An 18,918-nucleotide genomic window follows, 5' to 3' on the forward strand; every position below is an offset into this window, starting at 1 on the left:
AGGACGGAACGCCAAGCATAGAACATTGCCTATGTGGGAGTGTAGGCAGGGGGATGGAAAAGGGGCCAGGATGAGGGTTGTGTGTTTAGGCATGGTTTTTGGTTTCTTTTTTCAACAGATTCTGCTAATTTCAGATCAGCCACATCTTTACATACTCTCTCTATGGTAATTTTGAATGAGGATGACGATATACTACATGATGGGTGGTTGAGGTTAACATGGTATTGGTCTCCAAGAGGGGTGTTTTTGGTCTTGTTTTTAGCATTCCGTAGATGCTCATTAACCCGCGACCTGGTGGGCGGGGGGGGAGGGCTATTTTGCCCCCCCTCCAGACTTTTCGATATATCTCCAGAACCGCTGCGCCGATCGTCACCAAACTTTCAGTACCCTCCCGGACATCAATTTTACACATTGTGACTAAAAGTTTTTCCAAAGGCTATGATAGGTTGGCCGGAAATGACGTCAGAGTGACGTCATGTTCTGCCGTTTTCGACCCAAAAAAGGGTTTCGCGGGAAGAGCTGTCAGGCCTATAGCTTTGCAAATACAGAAAAATGATCAAGACATAAAAGGTGTAGAATTGACAGGGCTACAAAACTGCTATCTTGGATTTTTAAAATTTTTGGATTTTGACCCCAAAAATCAAACAATAATTTTTTGGATATAATAATCGAAAAATCCAAAACGTTTTTTGAATTTCGCAAAAACCGGAATATATGTGATAGTCCTTACCGCCTTCCATCCACATACCAAATTTGAGATTGATAGCTCTTTTTTTGGCGAAGTTATAGCGAAAAAAACTGTTAAAAATTGATGACGTCAAATTTTCGAACTCAATTTTTAGCAATTCTAGACCCCGTAGCGCAAAACAAAGACCACCATTAGACTCCCCGTGACGAGCTGCATCGAATCAATACCAATTTTATGCAAAACTATCAACTTTAAAATTTGACCTTTTTTGCCCTGACCTTGACCTGACCTTGACCTGAACTTTACCAGAAGGTGACCTAAGCCGTACCTGATAGTCTTATAACCAACACCATTGAGTTGGAAATGAAAAATTGGCCATAAAACATGCATCACACAACCTTAGTAAAGTTGGGCTCATGTGACCTGACCTGTGACCCTTGGTGACCTGACCTGTGACCTGACCTGGTATTGTCAGTGACCTCTAGTAGCAACATATCTACTAGGCAACTGACGTCCTATCGCTGATTCTCGGCAAAATGCGTTTTCCTCGCCCCTAGGTGTTATAGCGCATTCCCTAGAAGACCCGTGAAAGGTGAAACATTTCATCTTTGACCTGACCCCCAGCCAGCAATTTCACTCCGGGCCCAAGCAGGCTAAAGTGCGGCTTGCCCGAGATTTTAGTCGGGCTTAAGTCGGCTAGGGCTTGGGCTAAAGTCGGCGTATGACACAAAAACGCCGACTAAAGCCCATGCTCTGCCGGAGGTATGCCCGCTCTGCGAGCTCCAGACAACCGTAGTTAAACCCTAGTTGAGCGACGATTGGCGGTAGCCCGATGTAAGCCCGACCAAAACGTGACTGGCGTAGAAATGCGCATGCGTGAACAGCCGATCAAGCATGGCTAATCTCTGGCTTTACTGCAGTTAGCCAAAGGAGACAGCCAGCTTGATCAGCCCGCGCTCCGCCCAAGTTGAGCCTGCTTTGGATGCGCGGGCGGATGACGGGCTGCGCTGCAGCTGGCCACACTGGGGCATAGCTGCGGCATGCCCAAGCTCAGCCCAAGTAAAAAATGCATTGGTTTTTATCTAACTGGGAAAACCCAAGCTAAGCCCAAGCTGCCCGACGTTTGCCATAGTTTAGCCCAAGCGAATTGCTGGCTGGGCCTGTGACGTCATCGGTGACCCCGAGGTCAATGAAATTTGGTTTCCTTCGACAAATTTGACAGGCCTTTCGAACGCCGTTTGAATATTGCGGATCCGTCCAGTAGTCAGTGGCGGATCCAGGGGGGGGGCTGCGGGGGCTGGCAGCCCCCACCCAAGGAAAACTGGCGCCACTGCGCCGAAGGCGCAGTGGCGCCAATTTTCTATTCGCAACTCATCGGAGTGCCGCATACTAGGACTAGGATGCAAAAATCAGTCGAATAACGTCGTTTCAGTACGCTCCGCACCGATATTTCCAATCGTGTGGTGTCACTGTACATACTGATCCTGGGCGCCTCTTGTCAGGGCCACTGGGCGCCAATATTTCAGCGCCAATACGATGCGACTATGGCGCCCATCCGGGGCGTGGCGCCCAATTATGACCTGCAGCCCCTCCCCAGTGAAAATCCTGGATCCGCCACTGCCAGTAGTTTCGGAGATACGAGGGGGGGGGGCAAAAAATAGCCCCCCCACCAGGTCGCGTTATAAACAGACCCCACCAGGGCGCGGGTTAACCCGCGCCCCGCTGGGGGGGGGGGGGAATCTACCCCCTCCCGTTTTTCGCCAATAACTTCTAAACGCGTTACGCCAGCGACGTCAAACTTTCAGTACCTTATAATACATCAATTTGACACGTTCCCTGAAAATTTGAGCGAAATCCGTCGGGAATATTTTGAGAAAATGACGTTTTAGTGACGTCATGTTCGCCATTTTCGCCTCAAAAACGGCAAAATTTCAAACTCCGCTAACATCTTCGTTTTTAAAATAATCAAAACGTACCAAAAAAGGTTATACGTGATTTTTCTTTGTCTATCAAATGGCTATCTCGGTTTTTTTTTTTTAAATTTTGGATTTTGGCCCAAATTTTTTTCTTCAAAAAACTGATTTTTTGGGAAAATAATTATAAAATCCAAAATTTTGAGTGTATCGAAAAACCGGAATATATGTCAGAGAAGTGGTCTATGTGCACCTACATACCAATTTTTAGAAGAATCGGTTAAAAAATGTGGGAGTTACTCAAAATTTTATGACGTCACGACACACAAAACTTTTGAAAAATGAATTTTTTGGAAGTTCTAGACCTTGTACGGAAAAAATAGCACGATTCGATTCGCCGTGACAAACTGCATCAGATAGACACCTTTTTAGGCCTTAACAACCAACTTCAAAATTTGACCTCACCATGACCTGACCTTGACCTGACCTCGACCTGAAATTCATCCAGATGTGGTCCATATCACTTATGGAGTGTGCCTATTGAATTCTATGAATAAAATGACCCATAAAACATGTGTCGCCCATGCCCTTTTCTATATTTTGTTTTTGGTGACCTGACCTGACCTGATCTGACTTTGATCTTGACCTTCGAATGATATTGTATGCAACGAATATTGTCTTGGTAGCCTAAGAACACTTTTTGGGCAATCAGTCTCAGTCCATTCTTCGGCAACTACGGTGCAAGGCCGATACTGTAGAAACTTGCGTTTTGTACCCTTGACCTGACCTTGACCTGACCTCTGACCTACTTAAACAAAAAATTTGGGCTCTTAAGATCCGCCTTGTTGAGAGCTTTCGATTGCCGTTTTCCCCGTCTTTCTACGACCATCGGTTCGGAAGTTAGACAGGGGGGGGGGCAGAAGCTGCCCCCCCCCCCCCAGCAGGGCGCGTATGGCTGAATAGCCCAGCGGGGCGCGGGTTAAATCTTTCGCGGACTCTCCTTTTTGATTCACCTACGTACACAGCGGGTTTCTCATCACACAGGTTACATGTGATTTTTATATATGTTACAGGGAGTTTGAGAAATCCGTGAGTTTGCAAACTCCCTAGGGAGTTTGCAAACTCCCTGACCCATCAGTGAGTTTGCAAATTCACTAGGGAGTTTGGCAAACTCACCAGGGAGTTTGCAAACTCACGGACCAGTCAGGGAGTTTGAGAAATTCCAGAGCGATTGGGACAAATAAAAACAAGTGTGCAGCATGTGGGTGGCATACGTGCCGTCCGTAATGTTAAAACAAACGCGCCTAGTTGTACATGCGGCCTTTTTAACAGTCGCTTGCAGACAAAAAGCTTACAGATCATATGCACCACCATACTTTTGATTTTAAACTGTTCAGTGATCTAGCACAAAACATGTAGCGCCGCTTTATTTATACATTTATTTAGTTCACGGCCCAACTGTATCCGTTCCACACAAGTGTGGCTATTCCAGAGTCAGGCTCAATATATCAAAGTAGAAACAGCTCTGTTGGTCATTTATGCTAAAGCATATAAGGCATACGTGTGGAACACTTGTGTGGAACGGATCTATGTATAATTGGGACGTGAACTAAATAAGTGTATGACTAAATGAAGCGGCGGTACATGTTTGGGCTAAATCACTGAACAGTTTAAAATCTCAAGTAGGCATTTATGGTGTGCATATGATATGCAGGCTTTTTGTCAGCGTGTGACTGTTAAATAGGCCGTAAAACTAGCCACCTTTGTTTTAACATCACGGACGGCACGTATGACACCCACATGCTGCACACTTGTTTTTATTCGTCCGCAATCGCTCTGGAATTTCTCAAACTCCCTGACCGGTCAGTGAGTTTGCAAACTCCCTAGCAAATTTGTAAACTCCCTAGTGAACTTGCAAACTCACTGATGGGTCAGGGAGTTTGCAAACTCCCTAGGGAGATTGCTAGGGAGTTTGCAAACTCACGGATTTCTCAAACTCCCTGTAACATATATATCATTCGGTGCGGCTTGACATAGCGAATGCGATGGTACTGTTGTCGCAAGATAAGGGCCCAGGCGACCTGTAGTTCGGATGCGGTGAATACCCTCACCCTCGCCACAACTCGAGTGGGGGCTGAGCTGGGTGGGAGGAGGGGTGCACTCGGCCCGAGCTGTGGCGAGGGTAAGGGTATTCACAGCATCAAAACTACATGCCGCCTGGGCCCTTATGTTGAGACCAATAGTACCACTGCCGTAGTTCTAAGACCATTTTTGTTGAAGGCATTTGCGAAAAAAAACTAAAACCCCAGGTTCTGGGTCTTTGACCTGACATCTGGCCTCAGGTCACCATAACTATTTTTCTATTTTTATGGGTCAAACGCTACGCAACCGTGCTCGTAATTTGCCTTTATCTCTAAAACACTGTTTTTGCAGCTATTTGACGTTCACGTCTGTGACGCCGAAGTTTGCCGTGCGTGGGTCTGGAAAATCGACCCTGTGACGTCATCAAGGGGGCTAGGTCCTTTTTTTACTTCAGAAGATGTCAAATTGATGGGAGAAAAGGTACTGAAAGTTTCGTCTTCCTATGCCTAAGCGTTCGGGAGCTGTCGCCAATATTCGCCGGGGGGGTGGGGGGAACAACGGCCCCCGTGCTCGTGCACACTTTGGAGACCGTCGCCAGCTGGCGTCGTATTTCTCTTTCGTAGAGGCGAAGAATGGCGAGGGATGGGTAGGGGATCTCAGAGTCGACCACCACCCGGATCAAGGGGTGACATGGCTTGACAAGCGGCAAACGGCAGGAGCAATGTATTAACCCGCGCACCGCTGGGCTATTCAGCCATACGCGCCCTGCTGGGGGAGGCAGATTCTGCCCCCCTCCCCCTGTCTAACTTCCGAACCGATGGTCGTAGAAAGACGGGGGAAACGGCAATCGAAAGCTCTCAACAAGGCGGATCTTAGGAGCACAATTTTTTTTGCTTAGGTAGGTCAGAAGTCAGGTCAAGGTCAGGTCAAGGGTACAAAATGTAAGTTTCTACAGTATCGGCCTTGCACCGTAGTTGCCGAAGAATGGACTGAGACTGATTGCCCAAAACGTGTTCTTAGACTACCAAGACAATATTATTTGCATGCAATGTCATTCAAAGGTCGGTCAACGTCAGGTCAGGTCAGGTCAGGTCACCAAAAACAAAATATAGAAAAGGGCATGTGCGACACATGTTTTATGGGTCATTTTACTCATAGAATTCAATAGGCACACTCAATAGGTGATATGAACCAAGGCCCTAAATACAAGGTTGCACGGATTTATTTCTACTAAACCTACCAGAATAAAGTTTCACGGTTGATAATTTAAATAATTATTCAATCAAAATTTCTTTATTATTACCTCGTAATCATTTATAAACAATTTTATAAATCAACTTTCAATTTGCTTGCCTTTTACTAGCAAAATAACTTTTCTAGTATTGGGTCAACATAGTGGTGTAGCAGTAGGAACCACATCTGGCAAAACCCCAATACCTACATACAGCAGAAAAGCAGCCACCAGGCGTCGCTACAGTCGCAGCACAGATGTCGCGCGCGTCGCCAATCGCCAAACTACCGATTTCCATAAGGCTGCATATGTACAAATATGTAACGGAAAGTCGCCCTTAAGGATTACGCTTACATCCTTCGCTTATCAGGTCGATGGTTGGAAATTGGGAGGGTCTCGGCTATTTTCGACCACGGATATGCCTTTATCACATGATGAGGAACATGCTGATAAGCGTTTTATGTGTCATAACAGCACAAAAGTATTTTTAATCATTTTTCAAAAATAGCCGTTCTGCCGTATCTTTCAGTGCAAGGTGCCGTCGGTCATCCCCGACGTGACGTCACGCCGGGGATTTCCAGATTTTCCTACTAGACTTCGACGCCCCCTGATATGAACCACCTCTGGATGAATTTCAGGTCAGGGTCAGGTCAAGGTCAGGTCAAGTGAGGTCAAATTTTGAAGTTGGTTGTTTAGGCCTAAAAAGGTGTCTATCTGATGCAGTTTTTCACGGCGAAGCGAATGGTGCTATTTTTGTTTCCGTACGAGGTCTAGAACTTCCAAAACATCATTTTTTTAAATTTTGTGTGTCGTGACGTCATAAAATTTTGAATAACTCCCACATTTTTGAACCGATTCTTCTAAAAATTGGTATGTAGGTGCACATACATAGACCACTCTCTGACAAATATTCCGGTTTTTTCGATACATTCAAAATTTTGGATTTTATAATTATTTTCCCAAAAAGGCAGTTTTTTTAGAAAAAAATGGGCCAAAATCCAAAATTTTCAAAAAACCGAGATAGCCATTTGATAGACAAAGTATAACTTTTTTTACATCACGTATAACTTTTTTGTTACGTCTTGATTCCTTTAAAAATGAAGATGTTAGGGGCGTTTGAAATTTTGCCGTTTTTGAGGCAAAAATGGCGAACATGACGTCACTAAAACGTCAATTTCTCAAAAATTTTCGACGGATTTCGCTCAAATTTTCAGGGAACGTGTCAAATTGATGTATGATAAGGTACTGAAAGTTTGACGTCGCTGGCGTAATGCGTTTAGAAGTTATTGGCGAAAAACGGGAGGGGGGCAAATTCTGCCCCCCTCCCCAGCGGGGCGCGGGTTAAGTTATTAACACGCGCACTGCAGCGGGTCTGAGCCGAACACGAACTGCAGGGGGGTTGAAAACAACCCCCCTGAGATCTCGAAAACGGCGCAACGTAGCGACAAGCGGTAAACGGCGTTGGATAGGTTGAGATGAGATCTACTAGAAATACAAATATCATTTTTGGGTCAGGTCAAAAACGAGGTCAGCAGAGGTCACCAAACTCAAAATGTTGCGATTTTTTAGCGATCTCGACATCCCTCCATATTTCCCGCTTTATCTCGGGAACTAGATGAGCTAAAAAGTTGCGAAAAAGCATTCGATAGCTGTTGAAACGCTCTTTCGCTAAGCTGTCCTCAGATTTGACCTAAGGTCAACGGTTCAGCCTATAGAGGTCATGTAATGTCAGATCAATATTGCAAATTTTCCGGAAATGCTTTTTCTGCAATAACTTTTCTTCCCAAAGAGATAGAGAAATAATTCACACACCATCGTTCTTAGCTCGTCAAGGTGCATCGAATGGTATATAATATGACCTCGAAAGGTCAAGTTCAAAAGTTGACCTCAGGTCAAGGTCATAACCTGACCGAAATAGGTCATGTTGCATATCATTCGATCCGCACTGACGAGACAAACACGATAAACGTCGAACGGAGATAAAATAAGCGGGATGGTGAAAGAATGGCGTTTCTATGTCCCATACTTCTCGAGTTATGTCCGAAATTGCATGCCGGGCCCCAAAAAGTGACCTGACCTAAGGTCACAGAAATAAAAATTTCGAAATATACAAAATGTTCCTTGTGGTCTCCTAATATGTTTCTGAAATTTTCATAGCATTCAGCCAAATGGTGTGGATGTAGAACAGCGTCAAACTTTTTATGAGGTGGGGTCACTTATCGTGACCTGGTGACCTGACCTTGCATGACCTAACACTAATTTTTTTCAGAGGTGATGTAAAATTGTTTGATGGACAGCTATACAAAGTTTCAAAGTCGTGGCTTCACTGGTTTTTGAGTTACAGCGAAAAAACCAGAGGGGGGTTGAAAACACCCCCCCCCCCCTGCAGTGCGCGTGTTGGGGAGCATTCATTCTGGCCAGGGTTCATAATGTCCAGGGTACGTTATGCCCAGTGTCGAAATGGCCAGTGCCTTAAATGGGCCAGAGTTCATAATGTTCAGGGATTGCATGGTCCAAATGCGGCCAACTGGCTGCAGATAGGGTATATTCAAAGAGGCCAGGGTTCATAATGTCCAGGGCACGATGTGTCCAGTGTTCGAAACGGCCAGGGTTCATAATGTCCAGGGCACGATGTGTCCAGTGTTCAAAATGGCCAGAGTTCATAATGTCCAGGGCACGATGTGTCCAGTGTTCAAAATGGCCAGTGCCTTGAATAGGCCAGAGTTCATAGTGTCCAGGGATTACATAGTCACTGAAAGTGACGTCATTATGTAAAAAACACGGAACCAGCTCAATGCGAAGCAGTGCAGTGCCGAAGGCAATGCCTTAGGAGAGATTACAGGCAATAGTAAATCAAATATTTTTAGGTTAAGTGGTTATGCATCAGGCTTCAGGCCGAATCGCTTGCAATCTATTCATGCGAGAAACTATTTCCTTATCCCCGGTAGGCAAACATCATTACCTTAGGTTAGGTTAGGTTAGGTTAGGTTAGGTTAGGTTAGGTTAGGTTAGGATAGGTTATGTTTGGTTGGGTTGGGTGGACTATGTAATCCCTGGACACTATGAACTCTGGCCCATCCAAGGCAGTGGCCATTTTGAACACTGGACATATCGTGCCCTGGACATTATGAACCCTGACCATTTCGAACACTGGACACATCGTGCCCTGGACATTATGAACCCTGGCCATTTCGAGCACTGGACACATCGTGCCCTGGACATTATGAACCCTGGTCTCTTTGAATTTACCCTATCTGCAGCCAGTTGGCCACATTTGGACCATGTAATCCCTGGACAATATGAACACTGGCCAATTCAAGGCACTGGCCATTTCGAGCACTGGACACATCATGCCCTGGACATTATGAACCCTGGCCTAAATAATACGCACCCAAAACGCACATGGGGGGGGTTCCCTCCCCCTCCGCGCCATTTCGTTCCTGTTGGAGATAGAGCTTCGCGGTAAAGACCAGAAAGATTATTTGGGAAGAGACGAATCCAATGATACCCATTTTAACCTTCTCAGGTCAGTCATTGACCTTCCAGGTCAGGTCAAACTAAAAAATGTTGCTGTTTTGGATCACCGTTGGATATCAAGTGCGCTGCTTATCATATACCGATGACAATGCCGTTTTGTGGTGCAAGGCAAGCTAGAAATTCTTTTTCACACTATCCGACCAGGTTTTTGCTGCTGAGGTCATTTCAGGTCAAGTTAGGTCAAGGTCAATGATGTGTTAGTATGTCTGTGTGTGTCTCTGTGTGCACCCTGTATTAACCCTCGCCCGCACATGCCATTTTCACATCCTAGAACGCACATGGGGGGGGGTTGCCACCCCCCGCGCCATTTCGTTCCTGTTGGAGATAGAGCTTCGCGGTAAAGACCAAAAAGATTCTTTGGGAAGAGACGAATCCAATGATACCCAGTTTTACCTTCTCAAGTCAGTCATTGAGCTTCCAGGTCAGGCCAAACTAAAAAATGTTGCTGTTTTGGGTCACTCATACTCATACTCATACTCATATATTTCGGTTACATCCAGGAAATTGGGTTTTCAGTAAACCACGTCATACATTCAGTAGTTCAAAACTCATACCTGTACATACAGGACAGATTCTATAGAGGTTAAAACACACCACACATGATAAACTAACTGACCACATTGACCTAGCGCAGCCGGATTAAACATGCCGTTTCTTAACCTTTTTACGGAACGCCGCCAGGATGTCACCGTTGGATATCAAGTGCGCTGCTTATCATATACCGATGACAATGCCGTTTTGTGGTGCAAAGCAAGCTAGAACCTCTTTTTCACACTATCCGACCAGGTTTTTGCTGCTGAGGTCATTTCAGGTCAAGTTAGGTCAAGGTCAATTATATGTGTTTATATGTCTGTGTGTGTCTGTGTGTATACTGATGTGTGCACCGATTGTTTATGTGTCTATATTACATGAGATCATGAAATGAGAAGCTTTTACCAAAAATACAGTCAAAGAAACATCACGAAAAGTAAATTCAGCTTGCCTAAAACGCAATGTTTTTAGATGACCTAGGTTGACCTTGACCCTGACCTTGACTTAAGTACATCGTTCGTCTAACAGCATGTTCCATGATAGGTGGGAGGTAAGACTTGGTAAAAAAGGCCGAAATCAACGTGTCAAAAGCTCACAAGACCCATAGCCAACGCAAGATATTGGGTATTTGTCCTTTGGGTCATGACATGACCTGAAGAACAAGGTCATATCTCCGAAACCAAAAACCATAGAAACTTGAAATTTTCAGTGGACATCAAGAAAGGATAGAGGAGCAGCTATATGAAAAATCAGGCTTCTAGCTCTAAAAATGTTGAGTAGCTAAGTGCAGAGCAGAAAAACTACCTGGGGAGGGGATGGCACCACCCCCTTCCCCCCATGTGCGGGCGAGGGTTATCGATAGCGAGGTAGGCATTGCGTTGAGTACGCCGCTGCGGCTGTGTATACCTAGTACCTACCTCCTGTTGTGGTGCGCGCCGCCGGCTGCTGACAGTAGGTGTGCCGGCTGCTGCGGCTGTGTATACCTCCTGTTGTGGTGCGCGCCGCCGGCTGCTGACAGTAGGTGTGCTGGCCGCCGACCGCCGGCCGCTGCGGCTGTGTATACATCCTGTTGTGGTGCGCGCCGCCGACTACTGACAGTAGGTGTGCTGGCCGCCGACAGCCGGCCGCTGCGGCCGCTCGCCGGCGGCGCCGCCACGCGCGGCCTGCGCATCTACACCAAGACGGGCGACGGCGGCACCTCCAGCACGTTCACCGGGCAGCGGCTGCCCAAGGACGACGCCCTGTTCGAGGCGCTCGGCTCTGTGGACGAGCTGTCGGCCACCGTCGGGTGAGCGTCCACACCAGCGCACCAGCGCACGCACTCCCAAGCTTATGTATAAGGGCCCAATCTTATGTATACCTAAACGGCATGAAATGGATATGGCAGCACTGTAAGGCTCGATGTATAGCACGCAGTCTTATAAAGGCCGTGAGATCGAAAGTACGGCACGCTATTTTCTGTACTTGGTAGCAGTCGGTTTTTGAGGATGCCGTAGAATGATTTCACCCGTGAGCAGCTGCGCACATGTCATAACACCGACAATAACCAGTATAACGCCTTTTGGGGCGACTAACGGAGCGAGCGAGAGTGTGGGCCTTGCACGTGCGAAATTGCGAGGGGGTGCCTCCAACTGACTTGTGCACGGCACCCTTCTAATCGGTCTCTAGCGATGTGCCAAATTTGAGCACAATCGGTCCAGCCGTTCTCGAGATTTGGAAGCGGCACCCTGCACGTGCGCACGTGCAAAATGGGTCCCAACTGACTTGTGCACGGCACCCTACTAACTGCTCCGTAACCGTGTACCAAATTTGAGCGCAATCGGTCAAGCCGTTCTCGAGATCTGGAATTGACCCCTGCACGTGCGCACGTGCAGCAGCACCCCAACTCTGGCACATGGGTATGCATTGCCTAGTGGGTGCCTACCTACATGCCAACTTTCAGCGCAATCGGCCAAGCAGTTACCGAGATATTGCAACTATTACAAATGTGACACCTCTTCGTTTTGCACGTGGCACGTGCATAAGGGGTCACCCACATGCATCGGGAATAGTCCAATACTTGGTAGAAGGAATGAAGCTACCCTACAAAAATTACCGCATGTAAATCGGTCAAGTGGTTGCTGAGATATAAGCCTCGCAAAAGCGTGACCAGTGACCACGGCCGGCCGGCCGGCCGGCCGCTCATACTCAGAAATTTCCGTTATTCTACGTAAGACTCCGCTCGCTTCGCTCGCTCCGTAATCAGCTATTTGCGGCTTCAGCGGCATCCATTTCACGCCAGACTTTGCAGCGTACTTTGACGAGCTGCTTTAGTCTGTTGAATTGATGCAATATAAATTCCAAGTTTTTGACGATGTAAATATGCAATACCTTACATTATGATACTTTTAACCCGCCCATAACTGGGGTATTTTCCATAACGCGAGTGACAGGGTCGGGGGGAGGGGGAGGCTCTACAGAGTTCCCCAGCCCCTCCTATCTCCGAAACTACTGGGCTGGTCGTCAAAATTCAAACGGTGTCTGATTATGATAGTCCTGGAAAAACTGTCAAAGCGAAACTTAATTTAATTGACTTCGAGGTCACCGATAAGACGTCACTGGTCAGGTCAAATTAATTTTTTGAAGCATTTTGGCTTGTTCACAATTTAGGCTCTGGCCGCCGGCTTACAAGTACAGTCCACAGCAGAAGTAATGTGTGGTTTCAGTCATGGGTATGTTCTGCTTCTGAAGGCTAGGAACGATTAGCCAGACTGCAACGAGACTTTAAATGTAGCTTACATGTATCTTCACCCTTGCAGCTACAACTTTATCTATTGACGTCTTCTTTTCAATCAGTCCGCATTTAAAAATCGTCGGTCAAAGCCAACCGTTGAGATTGGTAAAACCACACATTACTTTAGCGGTGGACTGTACAATCAGGCTCATTTTTGGTTTACGCACTCCTTCATATATGCCTTAGAGGCCCTGAGGGTATCGGACTTGTACTTCGAATTTTTCATGTCAAGGCCAGGTCATCCTATATCACGGAAGTTTGCGCGTTGCAGGCTGAAATTTCAACTCCTTCGTGGTTGGGTCCAGAACTTTTTGAATCCCTTAACCCGCGCCCCACTGGCATGGGCAGCGCCACCATGGGGGGGGGGGGGACCGGTCCCCCGCTATCGAAAGTTAGGGGGGTACGGTACCCCCTATCGGCGAGGCCCGTTCAATAGTTGATAGTAGTGTGTTGCGGAGTTATCCGTCGCATTTAATACATCGTTGGTTAAGCAAGGCAGATTCTGAATAAAGATTGCTGCTGAAATATATCGCAGGTGGTCTTAGCCATTTGCTAAACATATAGCTGTATGGAGCTCTGGGCCCAGTTCATTTAGAGCCCCCTTGCTACTAAGTGACACTTATTGGAAAGGGCGACCAATCAAATGGGTTCATATAGCCACCCTTAGGTACAAACCTGCACCAATGTTCCCAAAAGTGTCTCTCTGATAAGTGGCACTTTGGCAAAGTGACACTTGCCGACTGGCTTTTCTATATGAATTGGGTCCAGATGTTAGTGATCGGCAGGCCCTCTGGGATCGTACCCTCCCCTCTTTGGGCGCCAGGCAGAGCCATTACCTGCCCCCCCCCCCCCACACACACACACACCTACCAGACCCCATTGTCGACACAACCAAGTTTACTGAAATTCCATAATACATTTCAGTTACCTACTAACTATATGTATATTTTCCATTCCTAATTAATCAAATTTTTATTTAAGTATGGCAGTTCTACCACAGAAACCATTTACAATGTGTGACATTTAACCCTAGCACTTATGGGGAGAACTGTTCGGATGGATCCAGGGCCAAAAGGTCACGCAGTAGCCCAAAACCTTACAATTGAGTAGCATCGACTCCCTCTCGTCAAGGGGAGAGCGCTCGTTTTTTCCGCAAAACTTAAGTTCGGTCGGAGGCCGAACGGCTGGGGGTCTAATCGAGCCCTCCTCCCTGGCTACACTATGCGTTTTCTGCGTGCGTTTTATGCGAGTTTGCGTGATTTGCGGAATATCGTTCTAGAAAGAAACGACATTAAGTTTTTGTTAAATGTTTTCATGTAAACTTTTAATTAATATAAACATTTTATTAACTTTTATATTAATATTAAAGAAGTTGAATTAACCCGCGCCATGATGGGGTCTGCCGAGCAACGCGGTCTGATGGGGGACCCATTTTGGCCTCCCCCTAAGATCTCGAGAACCACGCAACATAGCGGCAAGTAGTAAACGGCTTTGGATAGCCCTAACGGGGAACTACCTTGTGACCCAATTTCATTGACCTCGGTCAAACCGATGACGTCACAGGTCAGGTCAAAGGTTGATTTTTCACCGTGTTCAGGCATTTCAAGAAATGCGTCGTAAAATCGAGTAAAATGCATTTCATTGAAAATCATCGGTGGGGAAATGTTCTTCAAACACATATTTTGCTATTTGAGGTCACTGATACCAGGTCAGGTCACAGAGGTCAGGTCACCATGGGCGGTCACAATATGAAAGTGTCGTGTGATACATGTTTCATGGTCCATTTTACATGACAAATGCGAGTTTGTGGGTCAGGCAGACTTTTGGGCCAGCTTAGGTCACGTTTTGGTCAAGGTCAGGTCAAATTACGTCAAATTTCAAAGTTGATATTTTTGCATAAAATGGGTATCGATTCGATGCAGCTTGTCACGGGTAGTTCAATGGTGGTCTCCGTTTTGCGCTACGAGGTCTAGAATTGCTAAAAATTGAGTTCAAAAATTTGACGTCATCAATTTTTAACAGTTTTTTTTTTGCTATAACTTGGCCAAAAAAGAGGTATCGATCTAAAATTTGGTATGTATATCGAAGAGCGCAGGGACTATCACATATATTCCGTTTTCGAAATTCGATAATTTTTTGGATTTTTTTTTAGTTTTTCTAAAAAAAACATTTTTTTTATTTTTAGGGGTCAAAATCCCAAAATTTCGAAAATCTGAGATAGCAGTTTTTTAGTGCCGTCTTTTCTCTACACAACCACATAAAGAACTTTAAAATTGCTTGTTAACTGTAGAATTGGTGAGCGTTTCAAGATGTCATGTTTTTTGCTCATTTTTACTCGAACATGACCTCAGTTTGACCTCGATAACTCCTGACCTGAGGTGACCTGTGACTTGCAATTTTGTGTGTAGGTGTCAAATTGATGCCCGGTAAGGTACCCAAAATTTGGCGGCGCTGTGCGCCGCCGTTTTCTCGCTATTTAAGAAAAACCACAGGATGGGCCAAAATGCTCCCCCCCCCCCATCAGGGCGCGGGTTAATAATAACCTTTTTTCTGGAACGATATTACGCAAAACACGCAAACTCGCAAAAAACGCACGCAGAAAACGCATAGTGTAGCCAGGACTTTACGTCAGCGCGGCTGTGAAAATGCCATTACGGTTGATTGTTAAACAAAACATGGCAGTTGGGGCATTCTACGAAAGATCGTACCAGGCCCGTCACCCTCATCTCTCAGATTGTAATGAAAATGGGTCGTAGGGGTAATCATAGGCCCCAAAGACGCCTGGCAAAATATCAGACTTTTCAGATCAAAACTTTTTGAGTTGCATTAGGCATTTTTTTAACTTCGGTTTGTAACGGTGAGTTTGATGGCCTATAACTCAAGAACGGGTTAAAGGGACCCTCCCACCTTAAAAAAAGTTAATGAATTGGCATGAAAGTGATGTCGCTCGGTTCAGAAAGAGCAAAAACGAATATCTACCAAATTTCATCGAAAAATATTCACCGGTTTTCAAGATATTAGACTTTTACTTTTGTTTACTTTTTGGGATCTCCGCTGTTCCTAGCGACTTTATTTGAAAGTGCGGCATTTGTTGCGCGCAAAGCAGCATATACCACCGCGTGCTACAAAACGTTTTAGTCAAACATTTAACGGACGTTCGAAAGCCTGATGACGTCATCAGATTCCCGTAATGGTTAAGAGATAGGGACCACGCTGGTCCCACCCTGCAAGTAAAGGGAAAAAATTTCTTGAACACCATAAAGCTGCGGGGGTTGCGACCAGGATAAATGGTGGTTTCTGAGCCTGGCCACAAACTTGGCTATCTCAACTTAAAACTAATGTTAAGGTGGGAGGGTCCCTTTAAAGGGACCCTCCCACCTTCAAAAAAGTTAATGAATTGGCATGAAAGTGATGTCGCTCGGTTCAGAAAGAGCAAAAACGAATATCTACCAAATTTCATCGAAAAATATTCACCGGTTTTCAAGATATCAAGATATTAGGGGTTGCGACCAGGATAAATGGTGGTTTCTGAGCCTGGCCGCAAACTTGGCTATATCAACTCAAAACTAATGTTAAGGTGGGAGGGTCCCTTTAAGCAACCAACAAACGGTAAACAACACTAAGCTTGCAATGAATCAAAAAATTAATATTATTTTTTTTAAATTCCAACGAAAAATTTTGATTGTTGAACAAAAACTTTAACCTTTTTTCAATTGCCTCTAATGACTTTTGGGACCAAAATTTTTCACAATTTTTTTTCTTCAAAACAAACTTCATGTCTATTCGGGTCTCGGCCAGACCCCTCGTCGGTCATGGCCGGACCTGCACTGCACTCGACACGCGCGGCAATCACACAGATGCACACGCGTCCGTAGGTCGGATCAGACTGTTGCGCTGCCCGTTTATTGGCACGCTTGGCACCGGGCCAAACCCGGCCGGTGCCGCCATCTCTTGGCTGGTACGGGAACTGCTAGTGCAGCCCCGCACACCCCCTCACCAGTCGGTGGCCGCAGTGGCGGATCTACGTTGGGGCAAAATGGGCAATTGCCCCCCCCCCCCTAAACGGAAAACCTCTGGGCAAACATATCTTTTTGCCCCCCCTAAAAAACTACAACTTGAATACTAAAAATATGGTGTTTGAAAAGAAAATGTGAAATAAATGGAGGACTAGAAGGTTGTCATATTCGTGATATTAAGTTGTGAGCTGATAAAAAGTCCTCCGCCCCATGAATGTCAGTCCATCATCCATCAGCAGTGCTACTACTGCTACTGCTACCAAAAAAAATAAAAAAATAACGCGATTTATTGAAAACTTGAACCAAGTAAACAAACCGTCAACAGCAGACCGCCAGACGCCAGTGGGGTCAGGGGTCACCACACTGGTGAGCGGTTGGACAGTGGTGGGTTTGCATGGGTATATAAGAAGTGTTTGCATAATGTTTTATTGCTAGATAGCATGGGTGTAGGAGCTGAAAAAATATTGGTGGGTCTAAATATCCATTAGTACCTAGCATTTCCACTGTGGCTACATTAGTTATGTCCAGAGGCGGATACAGCCATTTCCAAAGGGGGTGCCAAAAGGGTGCCAAAGTCCGAGAGTCTCTACAAGAGCTGCATATGTGTATGCATGAAGTGCGAGATAGGTTTCTGAGCGGAATAACGTAAAGAAGATTACCAATCGCGGCTTTTTCATGAGCCATACCGTTATCTAACGGGGACAAACACAGAAAGGCTCAGTCAGAGCTTTTGGTTTGCGAGGTGTTGGAGAAGCTCAGTATGTTGTGGGAACTTAACGCTGTTCAGTGTGATTCCGTTGGCTGTTGCGCTGTGGTCCTATGTAGTCTGTAGAAGCATCGTTTATCTCCTCTCGAAAGTAACACTTATTGTATAATTTTGCTAGCTCGCGAAGTTTAGTCCCAAAGTTAAGGAATGTTCATTGTAATTGCATCAATAAATGCAGGACCGAAAACAAATGCGCTGTTCTTCGTCTATTTCTTGTTGGGATTCTTAATCGACTGATCTCATTTTCTATTACCGGAAACAACTGTTAATACGTTTAACTACGAGGCAACCCTGACTGCGTATAGTATCGCAGGTACGCTGATGCGGCCTTTGGTCGTGGGCATTTACACATGAACCTGCTGCTGCGACCCTTATCGGTCTCCGGATACAGAAGCCCTTGAGAACCGGCGCGGGCGGACCTTTCGGACGAGGTCTTGCCGAGGTGATGCGGGAGGTAGAGGACGGACCGTCCATAGCGCCGGTGAGCTATTCTCTAACCCGCGCCGGGCCGGTGCTCTGAGATTCCGCGCCGGGCCGCGGGGGGGGGTGTCTGAACACCCCCTTCTAACTCGGCTCCTGGGCCACGTAGCGACACGCGGTAAGCGGCAATCGAAAGAACGTCAAAAATAAGGACGAAAACACTTCAGTCATTTTTTGGGTCAGGTCAAAGGTCAGGTCACCAGAGGTCACCAAAGGTAAAATGTTGACTATTTCAACATTTTGGAAACTGCCAATGGCTATCTCGGGAACCGATAGAGCTACAGCGCCGCAAAAAAGCGCATTCGATAGCCCTTTTACAGACCTTTCTGAGTAATGTTCTCAGATTTGACCTCAGGTCAGCAGTTTAGCCTCCAGAGGGCAACAACTCCAAAAATAGCCGTTTTTTACGAAAAACGTTTTTTTCGGCAATAACTTTTGACTCAAAAGAGCTATGACATTACTTTTGCCAGCATCGTGTTCCTCTCGTCAAGACGCGTCGAATGAATTATAATTTGACCTTGAAAGGTCAACTTGAAAATTTGACCTCAGGTCAAGGTCATGACCTGACCGGAAAAGGTCATGTTGCATATCAGCTGATCCGCAACGTCGCGAGCCGAACACATCTAAGGCGTTTTCAGCGCTCTAGCGCTCCTCTATCAGAAGTTAGCATCGAAAAACTGTTAGATTCTGTTCGTGACCTGAGATGACCTCGGGGACATAACGAGGGGTCACAGTTGCCATTTTCTGGTTCAGTGTGTCTATTTTACCTACATCTCGATGTTTGAGAGTGTCTAGAATAGCGTTCGTGCAAAACAGACGCTTTTCAATTTTCTCCCATTGACTTATACCTAATGGAGAGGCCGCAAAATTGACCTGACCTTAGGTCACCGATATCAAAATT

At 46.0% G+C, this 18,918-nt stretch overlaps 1 protein-coding gene across 1 annotated transcript in view; it reads left to right on the plus strand.

Moving 5' to 3' along the window:
- The window catches only part of LOC122364343 (corrinoid adenosyltransferase-like), an 83,138-nt gene that overhangs the window by 13,389 nt on the left and 50,831 nt on the right, over positions 1-18,918 (plus strand). Inside the window, exon 2 of the mRNA XM_043334633.1 lies at positions 11,103-11,270. Coding sequence (XP_043190568.1) covers positions 11,103-11,270 — 168 coding nt within the window. The remainder of the gene's footprint in view (positions 1-11,102; positions 11,271-18,918) is intronic.

Source organism: Amphibalanus amphitrite, unplaced genomic scaffold (genome assembly GCF_019059575.1).
Source record: "Amphibalanus amphitrite isolate SeventyFive unplaced genomic scaffold, NRLGWU_Aamphi_draft 000670F_arrow, whole genome shotgun sequence".
NCBI classification, from domain to species: domain Eukaryota; kingdom Metazoa; phylum Arthropoda; class Thecostraca; order Balanomorpha; family Balanidae; genus Amphibalanus; species Amphibalanus amphitrite.